General features: G+C 24.8%; 1 protein-coding gene and 1 pseudogene across 1 annotated transcript; one reads left to right on the plus strand and one right to left on the minus strand.

Annotated features, from left to right (window-relative positions):
- Window positions 1-1,967: 1,967 nt before the first annotated feature.
- LOC132926756 (MAP kinase-activated protein kinase 2-like) lies at window positions 1,968-9,242 on the minus strand. The gene is given in 9 exon segments (XM_060991148.1): window positions 1,968-3,583; window positions 3,655-3,865; window positions 4,668-4,743; window positions 4,815-4,913; window positions 5,059-5,166; window positions 5,270-5,334; window positions 8,435-8,574; window positions 8,660-8,686; window positions 8,688-9,242. Coding segments are annotated over 9 exon segments (1,062 nt in total). The 5' UTR covers window positions 8,817-9,242; the 3' UTR covers window positions 1,968-3,376.
- A 4,949-nt stretch (window positions 9,243-14,191) lies between these two features.
- On the plus strand, window positions 14,192-14,685 carry LOC132926757 (thioredoxin-2-like; annotated as a pseudogene).
- Window positions 14,686-17,512: the final 2,827 nt, after the last annotated feature.

Here is a 17,512-nt window from a genome sequence, read left to right on the forward strand (position 1 = left end):
TTTTCTTTTACACATCTACTATTATTAAATAAATAAAGTTATGCTTTTTAATAAGTTTATTAAATAAAATACGAATTACTGAAGTATCGGACTAAATGTGAGGGAGGAAGAGTTATAAACACTTTGAATAATTCAACTTATGACTAGTTACATAGTATTTAATAAATGTGTAACAAATAACAATATTTTAATTTTATGCTGAATACTATATTTATGGGTATTAGATATAAAGATCTAAAAAAGTACATACAAAATTGTAGTTCTTCAAAAAAATATATTATTTATATTATGTATAAATGTATAATGTACAATCGTAGCAATGAATCATTCATATTTTGATAAAATTACGCTACGCAATATTAATGCACTATTGCATTAATTAACTATTAAAATACTATAATATTATAAAAGAAATTATTTAAAAGCCTGTGAAATTTAAAAAAAATGAGAGTATTTTGAGAAAAATTGAGTCTGGTCACTTTAAGTCTATATTTGATCAAAATTAAATTTAAATTAATTCCTTGATACCAATTAGAACCAATCATCAATCAGTAGAACATTATAATAAGATAATTTTTTGGAAATTGTTTCACTGATTTATTATATTAGGTATCTGTGCATAGGCTATACATGCTTAGTGTATTATATAACTGCCTATTATGTATTATTTAGCAGCAGCACGCTAAACAATAGATGTATGTATTTAAATAAGTAAAATATAAGTATTATATTCTACGTGCATTAAAAATAAAATAATAAATTAAATGACATATTAATAATTAAGGTCGGCTGGTGTAAGATGATCAAACATGCAAAAACATCATTATAATATTATATAATATAAAATAAAATTTGAATACAAATATAGAGGTCAATTGTAATTTTGTTCTTATAAATAATTTATGGTAAAAGTATTTGAATCAGTGGTCATGATTATAGATCATCAATTTTTATTTATAGAGTTTTAAATTATAAAACCTATAACCTAATTGTAAGTTCCTACTTAGTCTTAAACTAGTTCAATGAAAAAACAAAAGCTTGACATTCTTTACACTCATTTACTAATTAATCAAATCCATTAATAAATATAATTTATATGATTTAGTTTAAACAATCAAAAACTTAATATTTTGTATTTAATCTTTAAATTATTGATTATATCAATTATTTATTATCCATTAAAATTATTTTTAGAAACTGAGCACTATGAATTGGTATCATAAACTAATAATTATATTTTATAATTTACAACTTAATGACATATTAATATAAAAACCACAGTAATAATACAATGTTTTTAAAAGTATTTTGAAATCCTACATTAAATTAAGTCCATACTACTCAATTAGTTTACTAGTTAATAGTCATTAAGATGTAGTTTATCAAAGTGGACATTTTCTATCCTGTACTACCAAAACATAGATATAACATTACCAAAAAATAGTTACAGATTTTAAAGTGTGACGCTTACAAGAGTTATTGGTGTATAAATAAAAAACAGTATTATTTATATTTTTTATAATAGACCTTTTAATAAGTACTATTGGAACATTAGTTATATATTAAATTAAAAATAATACATTTAATTGACAATGAATGTTTTACTTTTTAATCATTGTATATCTAATATTAACAATTCATATAAAGAAGTTCCATTAAATCATTAGTAGTGTATAAAAATATTCTTAATTGTTCTTAGTAGTTACTAACACATGAGTGTAATTATTAAGTTGCAATGCACTTCTGTGTATTTAACTTAATACCACTAAATAATAAATATTTTTTGTAGTTACACTAATAGATAAATATTAATAGTTTGTATAGGTATTTTAGTATGTATAAAACTATTTATACATTTAAATAATCTACAGTTCATACTAGTTAATAATATTTCTAAATAATTATTACACCTTTGATCTACAATTTTAACATACATGGTGTTTAGTTTACATTCACAATTCAATTAGTTACTTAAATTTACATTTTATTAAAAATTAAAGTTGTCTACTGATTAAATGGTCAATTATGAATGACACTATTATTTTTTGTAATTATTCAAACATGATTCTTCTAAAATTAGTATCATTTAAGAAAGAAATTATACCACATATTTTGTCTCCATTTATTTAATAGGCAATATAGCAAAATAACACAACACAAATTATTCTAGACATCACAATTTTTATTTTGCTATATTGCCTATTAAAATAGAAAGACGGGTATAACATTATCTTAATGCACCATTTACAATATGTGAATAAAAAAATGTATCAATCATCAAACACATCAAAATAAAACTTATGTTATTATGAAGTATAAATAAACTTGAATCAGGAATATTAAAAATTACAATTAAAAAGATAGAAAATCATAACTTCTAAAATAATATTCCATCACAACCGATATAGAATAGACATTCTTACATATTATTATTTATTTTAATTTAATTATACTAATATGTCTATTATTTTATCATAATGAAGCATCAAAAGTTTGTATGTTTCATAATAATTCAATATAAGTATACTTATTTTTAATTTGTTCGAGTAAATTATAATATAGTTATACAGTTTACATTTAATAATACTTGTACATTATTCACTTTAACATATTTTTAACGTAATGAGTGGAATATCTCGGATAAACTTTGCAAACATATATTAAACTCAGCAAAAAAAAAAACTTTAAAAAATATACTTAAAGAAGTGGAAAACAATTGCAATAATTTTCACACGTATACAGTCTTCATTCACTAAGGTAATTATAACAAATTAAATATTTTAGTTTTTTATCAACAATATTAGAAATTTCAAATAAATAAAGATACATTTATGATTTAATTGTTTTTTTAAATAGATATCGATAGAAAATGAGTGATAGCTTTTTGTTTTAATTTTATGTGTTAAAAATATTGCAATAGCTTATAATATGAAATATTATAATTAGTTTAAATATTGATTTTTAATCTCGTTATTTTTTATTCATTGTCTCTAAAATATAATATTTTTTACAAAATTTTGCAAGCTATATTATTTTTAAACAACTTAAAATCTTTTAAAATTATTTTTCTTATCCTTGAAGTCAGATATAATTTATATATTAATATTTTAACTAATGTTTATGTATATGACATTATTTTTTATAATTTTAATAATTCTATCAAGATTCACTAAAGAAAAAGATATTTTTTGTTACATTTTTTTGAGTGCTATTACATGTATAATAATTAACTACAAATAAATAAATAGTGATACAAATATAAATTTTGGTAAAAATACATAAAATAAAAACCAACAAAAGTTATTAAGACATGAGTATTAAAGAAGTGGTCAGTTTATAGAAAATAATTTGGAAAATAATTATATTATTAGATAGTCTATGCACTGTTTGAAGCTTTTTTTCGTCGTTTGTTTAATAGCGGATTATTAGAAGTATTTAATGATTTTATATTGACTTGATCATAATCTACACGCATTGTAGCTAAAGACCGGGTCATTTCTTCTTGTACTTCAGGCCACACATCTTCGGACTCTTTCAACATTTTTCCAGTATATAATGGTGTTTGGGGTACTTCAGTATACCTCTAAATTATTAAAACAAATCAAATGTTCTGAATATTATTTATCTTGAATTAAAACATTATTTAGTACTCACTGCAATCCATTTATGCTGCACAACTTCATTGATGGTAAGACGAACTGATGGATCAACAGATAACATACTTGAAATTAAAGTTTTAGCATCACCAGATACATTATTCCATTCGGGACTAGGAAAGTCAAATTGTCCAGTTTTAATTCGATTTTTCATGCCAGGCGAGATAGCTTGCCCGTGATTACTGAAAAAAGGAGGGAAACCACACAATCTGGAACAAAATTGTTTTTTAAAAATGTGCTTAAGTGATTTACAGTATACAAACAGTGTTGTAAAACTATTATTTATACAGTGGTGTACCTAGGAATTTATAAAAGAGTAGAGGAGATCTAAAAATAATATCAAATATAAGAAAATTTAAAATAGACATTTAAACTGGAACTTTAAGTGAGTCAGTATCCAAAAGCCATTCCTGTATTTATACATTACAATTCACAGATTATAGTTAAATGGCTTGGATTGAAGTATAATAACTTATTAAAAAGAAGTATAAAAAGGACATAATTTGTATTTCATAAGGATGTTTTTAATACAGTAGCGTCACGGTAATCCGAACATAGGCTAATCCAAAAGGCTTAGAGTGTATATCGTTACAGTTCAATTATTATACTTATGTAGACCAATAAAATAATAATCGTAACGATTATTACAATTGCATATTATGCGTGTGAGTTATTGAGATTTCATATGTAAAAATTGTTAGTCGCATGACATACTTAATAGTTAACACTGTTTATAGTGATTTAGTTCTTACAGAAAAAAGTACATAAAAACGTCCCCCCCCCCGAGACAATTTTGTAACAGTAATCAAACAAACGGAAGGGATCCTTTCTCCAATTCTCTTTGGATTACCCCGACACTATTGTATATTTATTTTAATACCATTTTAATTTAGACGATTCTACTAGTGAATTAAATGGACCTGAATTGCACTAGTGCTCAAATGTATTATTTATTATTTTATTGAAATTATATAGTTTTTTTTAATAAATAATTTATTTAAGTACACCTACAATATATACATAATAACACCCAATGACCATATATCACAACTTTTATCATACTTTTCTGGACCTAAAACTTCTGGTGCTGAAACAAATACATAAACAAATTAATATAGGTAATTGTTTTTACCTTAATAATTATTTATGTTAACTAACCAACATAATATGGTGTATAACATGGAGTTTTTAATGGAGCTTTTTGTGATACTTCTTTGGCAAATCCAAAATCAGTTAATTTTAAAATTCCATTAGCACCTATTTTAGAAAATAAAATCAATAATTATTTGAAATAAGTAATGTGTTGTTTGAGTAGAATAAAATTTTTTTAAAAAACAGTTGTTACATAGTTTAAAATATAATTTACAAATATTTCTAGAAGAATTAAGTTAAAGTTTATTACCAGGTTTAGAATATAAAAGATTTTCAGGCTTTAAGTCACGGTGAGCAATATTAAGGTCATGAAGATACTTGACTGCTGAACAAATAGCTGTCATAATATGTGCTGCTTCTATAAATACCAAAATGAATTCATTACATAAATGTAAAACATGTATATATATATCTAACTAAATTTAATTATTAATTAAATAATATAAATTTATCAAACTTGCCTCTTTCTGTAAAAGCTCCTTCATTATGATCTTGTATACGTTGAAATAATTCGCCACCTTCCATGCTAAAAAATGTATTGTTAAATATTAAATTTTCACTTTATTATTCAAAACTAATATAAATATATTGTAACAGAAAAAATAATAAAACTAAATAACTTATTAATATAAATAATAATATAGCTGACATATACAGTATAAATTACTTAAAATGACATTCAACAGACCAGGAAAATATTGTCATAAACCATTGATAATTTGACTTGTTTATTGTATGGTTATTATAAATAAAATTTTTGTTTAAGTTTAACAAAAATCAAAATCAATATATCTTTATAATTATTTTAAGAATACCATAACAAGTTTATTAAATCTAGTATGTTACTATAATTGATTTCATTATAAACAATTTATACTGAATTTATCACATATTATAGTGGGACATTCAAATTTGAAAAATTGTATATCATGTTACAATGATGGTGGGTAGGACCCAGTTTTTGCCATTTATTTGCTGAAAAAATAGTGATGTATTTTGAAAGTAATGATAAGAACATTTGAATAACAGTGTTCTAATCTCAGTTGATACATTATGATATTTTAAATCACATACCCCATTTTTAAACACATCTATGTAGTTTTTCTTTACACATAGGAAACCTAATAAAAAAATCATATATGATTTCGTAATTAAATAAATAATAAGAAAAGGAAATTGTATCTCCAAATTACCTACTACACTCAACTTAAAACCGATTAGCTTGAGAATATTGTAGACAAAAAATTTAATTAATCAGCTTATTTATTTGCAAGACATAAATCAAAGATATAAACTTTGAAAAATATGTTGTGTGAAAATTAAATTTTACATATTAAATATGTAAGAAAGTTAAAAACCATTAATCAGATATTCAAAGACTAAAAAGTAAGTTATTCGTAAAATGGTAACACTTATATATTTTTAATAAATTAAAAATTAATATTCTTAAACTTCTACTATAGCAAATTTATAAGTTATAGTATATTATAAATATTATTAGATATAAGTAAATAACTAGAGATGGAACATAGCAACTTTTTAATTTTTTTGGACCTATGCAAATATGAATACTAACCTAACTTTGTTTCATTATTCATTGATTTTAAATGTAATTTTTTTATATTTCCGCATATTTGTAATGAAACATGAAACTATCATTAGTGATTATGTAAGTAAAGATATCATTAAAATTTAAAAACTTAAAAAAGAATCAATAACGCCTCTGTAAGTAAAATATATTTCCAATTTTTATAAATATCAGTATCGCTATTAAGTAAATGGAGTAATTTGATTAACATTCACAAATTAAAAAGAGTATAAATAAAAATTTTATATTCTTAAATTATTTACTATGAAAAAAAAATACTATCTAAAACTTTCAAATAATGAAATTTATAAGAAAAATTTTTTTGTTCTAAAATTTAAAGCGGGCCGTATACAATGGGCCTGATGCGGCCGATTACTGATCTAGAACAATTAGTGGGGGCGTGAACATTTTTCATTCATGAGACAAAAACAATTTTAGGGAGCACCCACCTCCAAAATTGTCGTTTAAAATTTTTCAGTATTAAAAATAGCTATACGTAATACCTAATAGCTATACCTAATATCTTTGATTATAAATAGTTTACATGTACATAACATTTATAATAATATAACTGTAGGTATAAATTGTGTACCAACTACTAACATGGCATATCCCGACAACCACTCACCCGACCAAGAGACCCAGGTCTCATAGAGCCTTTGTCATGCCACTGAGAACATCATTATTACAACTTGTCGCACATTAAAATTAATAAAAGCAAGCAATAATAATTAAATGTTTCATGTATATTATCTAATGTAACATATGTTACACAGACAAATGTATTGTATATATATATATGTATATCATTTTTAGATAATTTTGTTTAATAATTGGTAATTCAAAATGTTAACTCAACACATTTGGTACCAACCATTTTAATCATTTGTTGATTAATAATTATTCTATTTACAATTTTAATAAGTTTATAACATATGTATCTATCTACAATGCAGTTAATGGCTGTAATTTGTTCAATACTCAAAAAGAGTAAAATTTAACATAAAACTAATTATAAATTCAGCCTCAAAAATTATTTTTTTAGCCACTCAACACTCAAAACATGAATCATTAAAACTTTTCATTCTTTTAATAAGAGCAATAATACCAAAAAAATTTAAATATAAAAGGTGGAAATTTTTTAAATATATTATTGTAGTTAAAATTCATTTTCACTATTTCTTAATAGTTTTAGGACATTAAAATCTGGACCATTATCATGAATCAAGTAAATATTAAAATATATTAATAGGTACCTATTTAAAAAATTATTTTCAGATAATGCGTTGCAGAGTCAATTAAATATAGAAAAGTTGTTTTCGACCAAAAATATAAAACTCTAAAGGACTCTTTAAATAGAGTAAAAAAAAACACCATAATTTTTATGTTGGAATTTTGTAATATTAATGAAGTTATTTTAAGGCTTCAAGTTATACATCTATTAACTTTTTATAACATAACCAACATTTTATTTTGTTCATTAAGTAACTTAAAATGTTATTATTGAAAATAAAAAAGATACAATGGTTTAATAATTATTAGACTTAAGTAAATAATTTGGTTTTTTTTTCAAAGAAATAATAGTTAAAATAAATAATATTTATTTTTTTATTTTTCAGAATCTAACCTAATATTAAAATACTAAATTTTTGAATAAAAACAATAGTAAATTTAATAAAATTAGTAATAGTGAATTTTCAACTCACAAAACATTAGTACACAGAGTTTACCTTTTGCATCAACAAATAGGTAATAGTTCCACAAAACGACTTATTCAAATAATATGGCACAACACATATAATACATATAATGCAACACTAATTGCATATCATGGGATTTGAACAATTGAAATTATTATTCTACATATTATAAGTCTTATTTTTTGAAAACTGCTATTAGGTAATTTAGTTTTGTAACATTGTAAATTGGTATAGGTACTATTCAATTTTATTTAAGAATATTTGTTTTAATGCTTTGATTATAAATTAGACTTTAAAGAATGTATTTTATAATAAGTATAGTATAAAGTATAACCTACCATTCCATGACAACCAACAAACATTTCTGTTCCATATAGTGGTTTTCATATACATCAATTATATTGACTATATTTATGCAACCGCTAGCTCTCCAGTGTAGATCGATTTCTCTCCTAGCTTTCTGACAGTCAACGAGAACCTGTAAAAATCAAAATAGAGAAAACAGGAACGATAACAGACACTTTGAAGTCGTTGTACGACATGTTACATTGGTCGAATATTACCTTAAGCGCAAACTTTTGACCAGTTTTGACGGAAAAAACACTGCACCACCTTGCCATTGATGCCCAGTCCAAGTACGTTATTGGATATTTTGTAGTCATTCTCAATCGGTGTAGTCTTGGTTTTGTTGTTGAGAAAATAGAAATCGTTTCCTTCCATAACTGCCGTGTTTATCGCGGCGTTACTACAGCAGTACTACAACAGCGATTGATGATATACACCGACTGCTATGAAACATCTCAGGACGTGGTCCCTGGGCGATTGCAGGGGCCAAGGTCTCGGTCGCGGACTCTGGAAGTCAGCCGAAAATCGATGTGTAACAATTATAATATCCGATGACGATGGCGATAATAACAAAACAGTGATAAAAATGTCACGTTCGTTCGATTTTATTTGTGACGAGAAATATCGGGCGATAGTCCGGTGAAGCAAGTCAGTACTAGTCTATCAGCTACCGGCTACCGCTACCACGTACGGCCACTATCCGTCATTCCGTCATAATGCCTCTTTAACCCTGAATAATAATAATAATAATAATATGACAATATGAGTAATGGGCTAATCCATAGACAAGTTTAATCGCTAATGATAACAACAGTGATAAATTATTATTATTATTATTATTATTATCGCATACATTACATATTATTATTATTGTGTTTCAATAATGCTTTAATAATAAAATATAGGTATTATACGAAATAACGAAATCACAATAGACACAATGCGAAGAATCAACTCGTGGGAGTCGGTAGTGGAGTTGCCAAGCTGGTAAACACATTAATATCAAAAATAAAAACGATATTATGTCGATAACGAATTATATATATATATAATATTATTAAATTATTTATTTTGTGATGACGTCTATTTCAGATTAATAAAATATAAATGGAAATGGAACGTAGTCGATTTATTAGAATTTAAGATATAATTTTTTTCTCGTTATTAATAAACATCACGTTGTTATGTAATATGCTATACACCTACGAATACACACCGCACACGTATATTGTATATATCATTCAAACAGAATAATTAATGTCAAACACTTAAACGTAAAATCGATAAAAAGCGATAATAAAACGAAACTATTGTACGAACACTACGAACTACGGAATATAAAAGTAAAATAATATAAAGTTATTATATTGATATTTACATAAAAGTAGTATGTAGTAGTATAAGGTACATAATATTATATGTTTACCTACGTCGTACCTACTACATCAATGCGATATTTATTGTGTACTCATTAATATTGACGGCGCTACATCGATTTAAATATATCTAAAATATAAATTATATTATATTATTATACAATATTTTAGTTTCAACATGAACTACTTATGACTTATGAGTTATGATTACTTACGAGCTAGCTACCATTCTACCATTCTCATAGCTATAAATATTTTAACATTTATCATTTATTATTTAATGAACTGTTAACTACAAAATAATTAAAAAAATTTTAACTTAAAATATTTGTATTAAATTTTAAGTTTTTTTTACCGAGGGAAAATGTTATCGACATTCATAGAAATAAAACAAAAAAAATCGTAAATGTGAAATTTCTGTAAGTAATTTAAAAAAGTTTATATATTTTGAAAATGTTAACATTTATAGTAAGCCATTATAAAAACATACGACAATTTCAATTATTACGGTTATTAGATTCTGAACGGAGTGATGAATGTATTGATTTTACAATGATGTATGTTTTTTTTTTTTTTTTTTTGTGTCTGTCATCACTTTTTGGAGTAGTTATAATGCTTCGATTATTGACTTCAGCCCCTCTTTGAAAAGGAAAATTCATCTAGTTGGTACTTTGGGGGGTCAAAAGTAAAAAATTTCCAATAGTTTTCAAAAGCGTCGGGAAAAACCCTAAAAAAATTACGGAAAACGGGAATTTTTACGCATAACCTGCACTTTTTGAAAAAATCGATTTTTTGATTTTGCGTTAACTCAAAAACGAACCATTGTAAATACTTGAAATTTTCACCAAATGTTTATATTAGCATTATCTATTTACGATTAAATTTTCAAAATATTTAGAATATTTTTAAGCTACTTATAGACAATTGAAATTTTTGACTTTTTTAAGTTTTTTTTTCTTAAAATGCCGATAAAAAAAATTTGGCTATCCAAAAAATCTTTAAAATTTAATAAAAGGTTTATTATAAGTTGAACTTATCGTAGTAAAAAAAAATCAAAAATCGTTTGTCACAATTTTTGTTTATAAGCATTAAAAGTTCAAATGTTTACAAAATATGTCTAAATCGTAAAAATTTGTAAGGAATTCTTAACTCTTAAGTAAACATCATCTTCATAAAATTTTTGTGATATATACATAAAGTTAAAAAATCCAATACAAGGTTGTCCATAATTTATTCTTCAAATAACTGTAAAATAAAATTCAAGCGACAATATAGAAAAAATTGTATGAGTGTGTGAAATTTAATTTTTTACGAAATCACGTAAAATAATGATATATTACAATTTAAATATAGGTAATAATATAATATATCCTACTAATTATCCTAGCCTGACAAATCCACTCTTTGCTAATTATTTTGAAGTTGAAAATGTATAAAATTATTAATAATTTATTAATTTTTACATAACAAATAGTTAGTGCGTGTTGCAAGACCATTGATTTATTCATTTCATATAGGTACAAAGACCTAACAGTGACTTCAATTTTTTTAAATTGATTTTAAAAAAAATTTTAATTTATTCAAGATACTTATCTAACTAATATCTATTTTATTTTTTATGGCTCATATTTTTTTATTCGTATTATACAATTGATATTTTTAGTATCTAAATACCTAGATACTATAGAGTCAATCTTATTTTGAATGTCAAACTTCAAATATGTGGATGAAAGCTGAAATATTATTTAATATTACATCGCTGTCAAATCCAATATGGGAATACATATAGCCTATAGGGTTTCCTCTGAATCACTACAGAATTCAAACTGATTAACAAATGTATAGATACCACAAATTGTTAAAATATATAGGTCAATTTTGTTATGATGCACATTGCTGAACTGTATAATATGTTTCCTGCTAACAGATTTTTTTTTACTAAACATGACAATTCCTAAAATATAGCGTATCGCAATAGCAATAAGTACAAAGTAAGATGAGTGCTTATATATTAGTGGTGTCAGACAGTGGCATATCCAGAATTGTTTTTTAGGGAGCACACATTGTCTAAAATTATATAAGACATATTGTAGTGCGCATTCGTGTATACAAATAAATATAAATCTTTAAAACAAAAAATATAGTAAATACGGGCAACGAGGGGGTGGCATGGCCCCTGCGACCCCTCTCCTGGATACGCCACTGATGTCAGGCAAGGGAAATATAAAGTAAAAATTTTGCAATGTATATTAATGCAGTTGATTGAATAAAATAATAATTGAAAAAAAATATTTATATTTTTGTTGATTAATAAACGAATACAGTATAATTTAAAAATGTTTACTTAATATTTATAATGTATCTATACAAATATGTGTTGTGTATGTGAGCAATGCTTAGTATAATATACGGAATATTTTAACATAAGTTATAAGTATAAAGTATAGGAAGGACTGCATGGAGGATATAGAATACAGTTTTTATATCACTTTAGCGGAAAATCAGATTTTTATTCGCTAATTGGCACACATCTGTTGTATTATAATGGTGGCAAACATAATAAACAAAAATGCAACAAAGTTTAAGAGTTAGTTAGTGTTTATAGTTCAGTATAAATAAATATATAAGTTGATAGATGATGGTATATAATATCTACAATTGTTATTTTTTTGTTTAAATATCAAATATTATCATAATTTCAACTTAACATGTCTATAAAAAATAATAATAATGAGCTACCTAATGAGCATTAATAATTTTTATATTTTTATAGTTAACAGCTAGAACTACTTATTTCTGAAGAAATTAGTATTCAATATTCAAACCTAAACTATTAACTTTTATTATAATATAGATATATAAGATATATATGATGAATTTTATCAAAATTTAAACACTATTATATAAAAAAAAAAATAGCACCAATATATTTTTAATATTTTTTAAATAGCAATATTAGAATTATTCATTTGGGTTCTTAAACTTAGAATTAACTTTTCAAGCTTTTTGAGCTTGAATTTAGTTTTTAACGAAAAATTTTTTTTAAATTTTAAATGGCTACAATAAATAGCTTAAAATTAGTCTATATATTTAAAAATTACCATTAGGTGTTTATAACTTCATAGTTTGTAATAGTGGAATATTTTAAGGTCCTACAGTTAATATTTTTTGAATCACAAAATTATAAAAATTGTTTTCTCGAGTAGTCATATTTATACATTCTAATTGCAATCGCTAATAAAATACTTTTGTGGCTTTACTCTAAACAGTCAGAACTTATAAGGAATCTTTTATTAAATTTTCAAACTTAATGAGTTAAATTTAAAAACTACAAAATAATAATCATTTTTTGTGATTTTGACTTATTTATTTCAAAAATGTAAACTTAAATACTTCTAAAAAAATTTAACATATAATATATTAATATATTATCAATATTTTTTAATTGGGATATGAAAAACTTGTGAGGAATTTTGAGTTAAATTTTCATTCTTTAGTTTAAAAACTAAAATATTATCATTTATCATATACATAATTGTAATGCAAAAATGTAGAACAATTTCAAATCAATATTTTCGATTTTACTTTCTGAATTTAGAAGTTAATTTCCGTTTGCCAGTTAATAATAAAATATGGGTGCTATATTTTATAATTTATATAGTATTATATTATAAATTTATAATAGGAGTGATTATAGTTATTACTACCTATTTATTTATAACAAGACTAATGGCGTATTTGGCATATTTATTTAATTATTTTTAACATAACCAGTAACCTTTCAACTATTTCAACTTTTCAAGTAGGTATGTACTTATAACTTATAAGTTAAGGGGTGAGAGGCCACATTACTTAAATTAAGATGACATTGAACTATTTAAGTATCTAATGTTATTCGATTCTAAGTTACGTATTTTTCGATAAATATATTTTTGTCTAAATATTCTTTTATATTTCTGATAAAATTTAGGTAATCAGAATTAAGATATTTGGTATTTATAAAATATCACCATTCATCAATATAATTAAAATAATAATAGTAAACAATTATATAACCATTTTATTGATTTAAAAATAAATAATAAATGCGTATTCAAAGTTCAAATATAAATTTTTACAAATACGTATCTATTTAGGATAATATAAAAATTAAAAGTGTAAATAAAATAAATATAAATTTGTGTTATAACACTGAACTAGCAATTGTCTGCGCATTAGATTATATTTTTAAATTATTATACCTACCCTACTTAAATATGTAGATGTACATATTGATAGGTAGTGTTTGTGCCATCATGGCAATTCTATGTAATATGTTATATTATTATGTATTTATTAGAATAATATTTTGTTATCTGTAGCGGTTCTTATTACACATCACTGCAGCGCGGTCGACGATTTACACGCTATCCGCACCAAGTAGGTACGCTCTATCGGTGAACCTGTCGCCAGTTCGCCATCGCCACTGCCGAAACCGAATTGCGATACACGTCCAGTACGTCCGCCGAATCCACCGACATTTAAAATGATTCAATTCGTCACCGACGCCGTCGACCTGGAAACTAAATTGACTGATGTTGAAGAAAAATTAGTCATCGTCGATTTTTTTGCCAAAAGGTGTGGTCCAAGCAAATTAATGGCTCCGTTCATTGAAGAACTCGCCAACGAGTACCCTGATGTAGTCAAGTTAAAAGTTGATGTTGTCATGTTGATGAATGTGAAGATGCTGCTATTGATTATAACATCTAATTCACCAATCTATGCCTACATTTCTCTTTATAAAATTATAAAAACAGAGGTTGTTCGGTTTTCTGGTGCTAACAAAGATAAATTAAAGCCTAAAAGAGAATTTATTGAAACACAAATAATAATGTAAAAATTGGCTTCAACCATGATATATAGTGTCTTAATGGACCTGTATATATTCAATTAATTGTTTAATCCAATGAAACAAAAATAGATTTTATACCGTCATTCATTATTGTATTTGGTTAAAATCTTGGTTAAAATGATTACCTACTGTTTGGGATAAAAGTGGACTGTATGTATTAAAATAAAAGAAATAAAAACAAATGATACATTTTTGCTAAGTTACCTCATTGGCGTAGTACTATATTGAATAAATAATAATAATTGTATAAAACATTAACAACCAAATAGATAGGTTATTATATTATATATATTATAAAATGGTCACAAAAGTATGCCGGCCGATAGAGGGACTATTTATATCTTATAAAAAAAAAAATAATAACTACTAATAATATTACTAAATTAGACACCATTATATATTATATAATAAATAAAAATATCAAAATAACGATACGTGAAGAATGAAGATGGTGATGGTCGCGAGATGATGGTGAATGGTAGGCGGAAAAGGGTGAATGGTGGGTGGTATTTGAGGTGATGTTGTAGTTATCAAGTCGCGAATGGATATAGTTAACGACGGTGTCAAACGGTTGACAATGACGGTAACAACAGAAAACACATAAAATAATAATAAATGGTACACGCCACACGGTACAAACGCAACCAAACACCGAAGTAAAAATTGTTGAAAACAAAACGACTTAAAACGACACTCTGAGTAGTCACTCTCACCCACACAGCAAAATTATATTTTAACAATATTTAAACAATATTGCAGGTACTTGAATATAACTGTAAACGTTATCGGCTGTATTATTTATTGGCGTTTATTTGTGATTAAAATGTCATTGAAAATGACAACGTGTTGAAAATGTCAATTAACATCATAAATCCATCCCTTTAATACCTACTCATGTAAATTATTAATTTAATGTGTTGTTGAATATTGGAGTTTATGTCAACAAATACATAGAAAATTACATAAAAAATAATATATGCAATATGCCAATATGCACATAAATAAATATAATAGACACCTATATACAGTACACATAAATAGGTACACAATTTCATAATAGAAAAAAATATAAAGTATTAAAGTATATAATATATTATATTTCATTATTTGAAGTTACTAAAAAGATGATAATTGATAATTTAAGAAAATATATTATTATCAAACACTTTTTAATATCAATACCTATCTTAAAATATTAAAAATATGTAAAAATTGTATAGGTGCATATTATATTATTATATGAATATAGAATAAGATGTCGAGACATTTATATTTTTTTAATATATAAATTGATCTTTTTTTGCGATAGATCTATTCAATATGTGAAACGTATAATTTTTTTTGTTATTTTATCACAATTAGGTATTTAAAATATTTAATTAAAGACAACGTATATCTGACCATTCTGACCATATTTTTGTGAACCTTTTTACCTTGATTATTTTTTACCGTGTTTATTATAATACTGATCACCTGCTGATACATACATTATATATCATAACTCATAAGGTACAAAAGGTACAATGCAATAAAAAAACAGTTAATTACCGAAAAATGAAAAAAATAAAATAAAATGAAAATTTAATATTTAGTACATTAAACTTCATTGCTAAATATACAAAATTTATTATACTTATTAGGTGTTTAGGTATAATAATCGCAGAGGATTACAGAAATTAATAATATATAGGTACCTATAGGTAGGAAATAGGTATATAATTTGGTGATCATATCGATCAATACATAATTAATGCGTATATAGCCGTATAGATATTAAACAGGTTCAAGTGTGAAATATACGTGTTGTATAAGTAGTAAATACAACACTCAAAACGAAGATTTTTGTTATCTGGATTCCAGCTCATTAATCTATTAGTGTTAGCAATAATATTTTTAGTATAGATACAATATTGAATATACATGTATCATTTATTACTTTATTGGTGTTAGTACGAAATGCATTTGAAATTTACTATATCATTAGGGAACAGTATAAAATGTGTTTCCACTGAATCTTTCTCGCTTGTAATAATATAGCTGAGCTATAGAAGTAATAAGTTTAGTCCATAATAGGGCATAGGTATATATAATTATAGGTGCAATTAGAGGAGGCGCTTAGGGTGTATTACTGTATTAGCATCCCCAATTTTAAAATTAGCACCCTCAAATACTTTTTTATAATATCACATTCAGCAGCGATCCAACGCTATGCACGGAAAATGAAGAGCTTAAGCACGCTCAGTTTTTATATTGAATTTGCGCCTATGGTATTAATTTATTTAAAATACCGTTTCGGGATTTCGCGGTTTTGACTACATGATCCTATGATCCTCTGTCAACGTTATATATTCGAGCATTTGAGCTTATTGAGGTATTGTGCATTGAGCATTTGAGCTATTGTTAATCCATTATGGGCGTTAGATAAAAAAATGCAAAATTAATCGTAAAATCATTTTTAACGTAGACGTATCTTTACGTTATTATACTATTTTAGTTATGCATTATTCAAAATATAATTTTAAGTTTAAACACATATAAGAAAAAATGCAAAAATTAAATGCACAGGTACCTATCTAAAACTTTATATTTTGATATTTATTTTATATTTGAATATACGTATTCGAAGTAAAAACTTTTTAAAAGTACCTATTCTTTACAAAATTAGTTATAGTAAATTAGTAAATAATTTATAGAAGTAACTAGTGACTGGTAAAACTTGATTCCGTTTTATAGAAGTCGCCTTCGAAAGGGTTAAGTGAAAATCGTTTTACTGGAAATTCGGTAGGGTATAGTGATCGGTTATT

The sequence above is a fragment of the Rhopalosiphum padi genome, chromosome 3 (genome assembly GCF_020882245.1).
Source record: "Rhopalosiphum padi isolate XX-2018 chromosome 3, ASM2088224v1, whole genome shotgun sequence".
Lineage (NCBI taxonomy): Eukaryota > Metazoa > Arthropoda > Insecta > Hemiptera > Aphididae > Rhopalosiphum > Rhopalosiphum padi.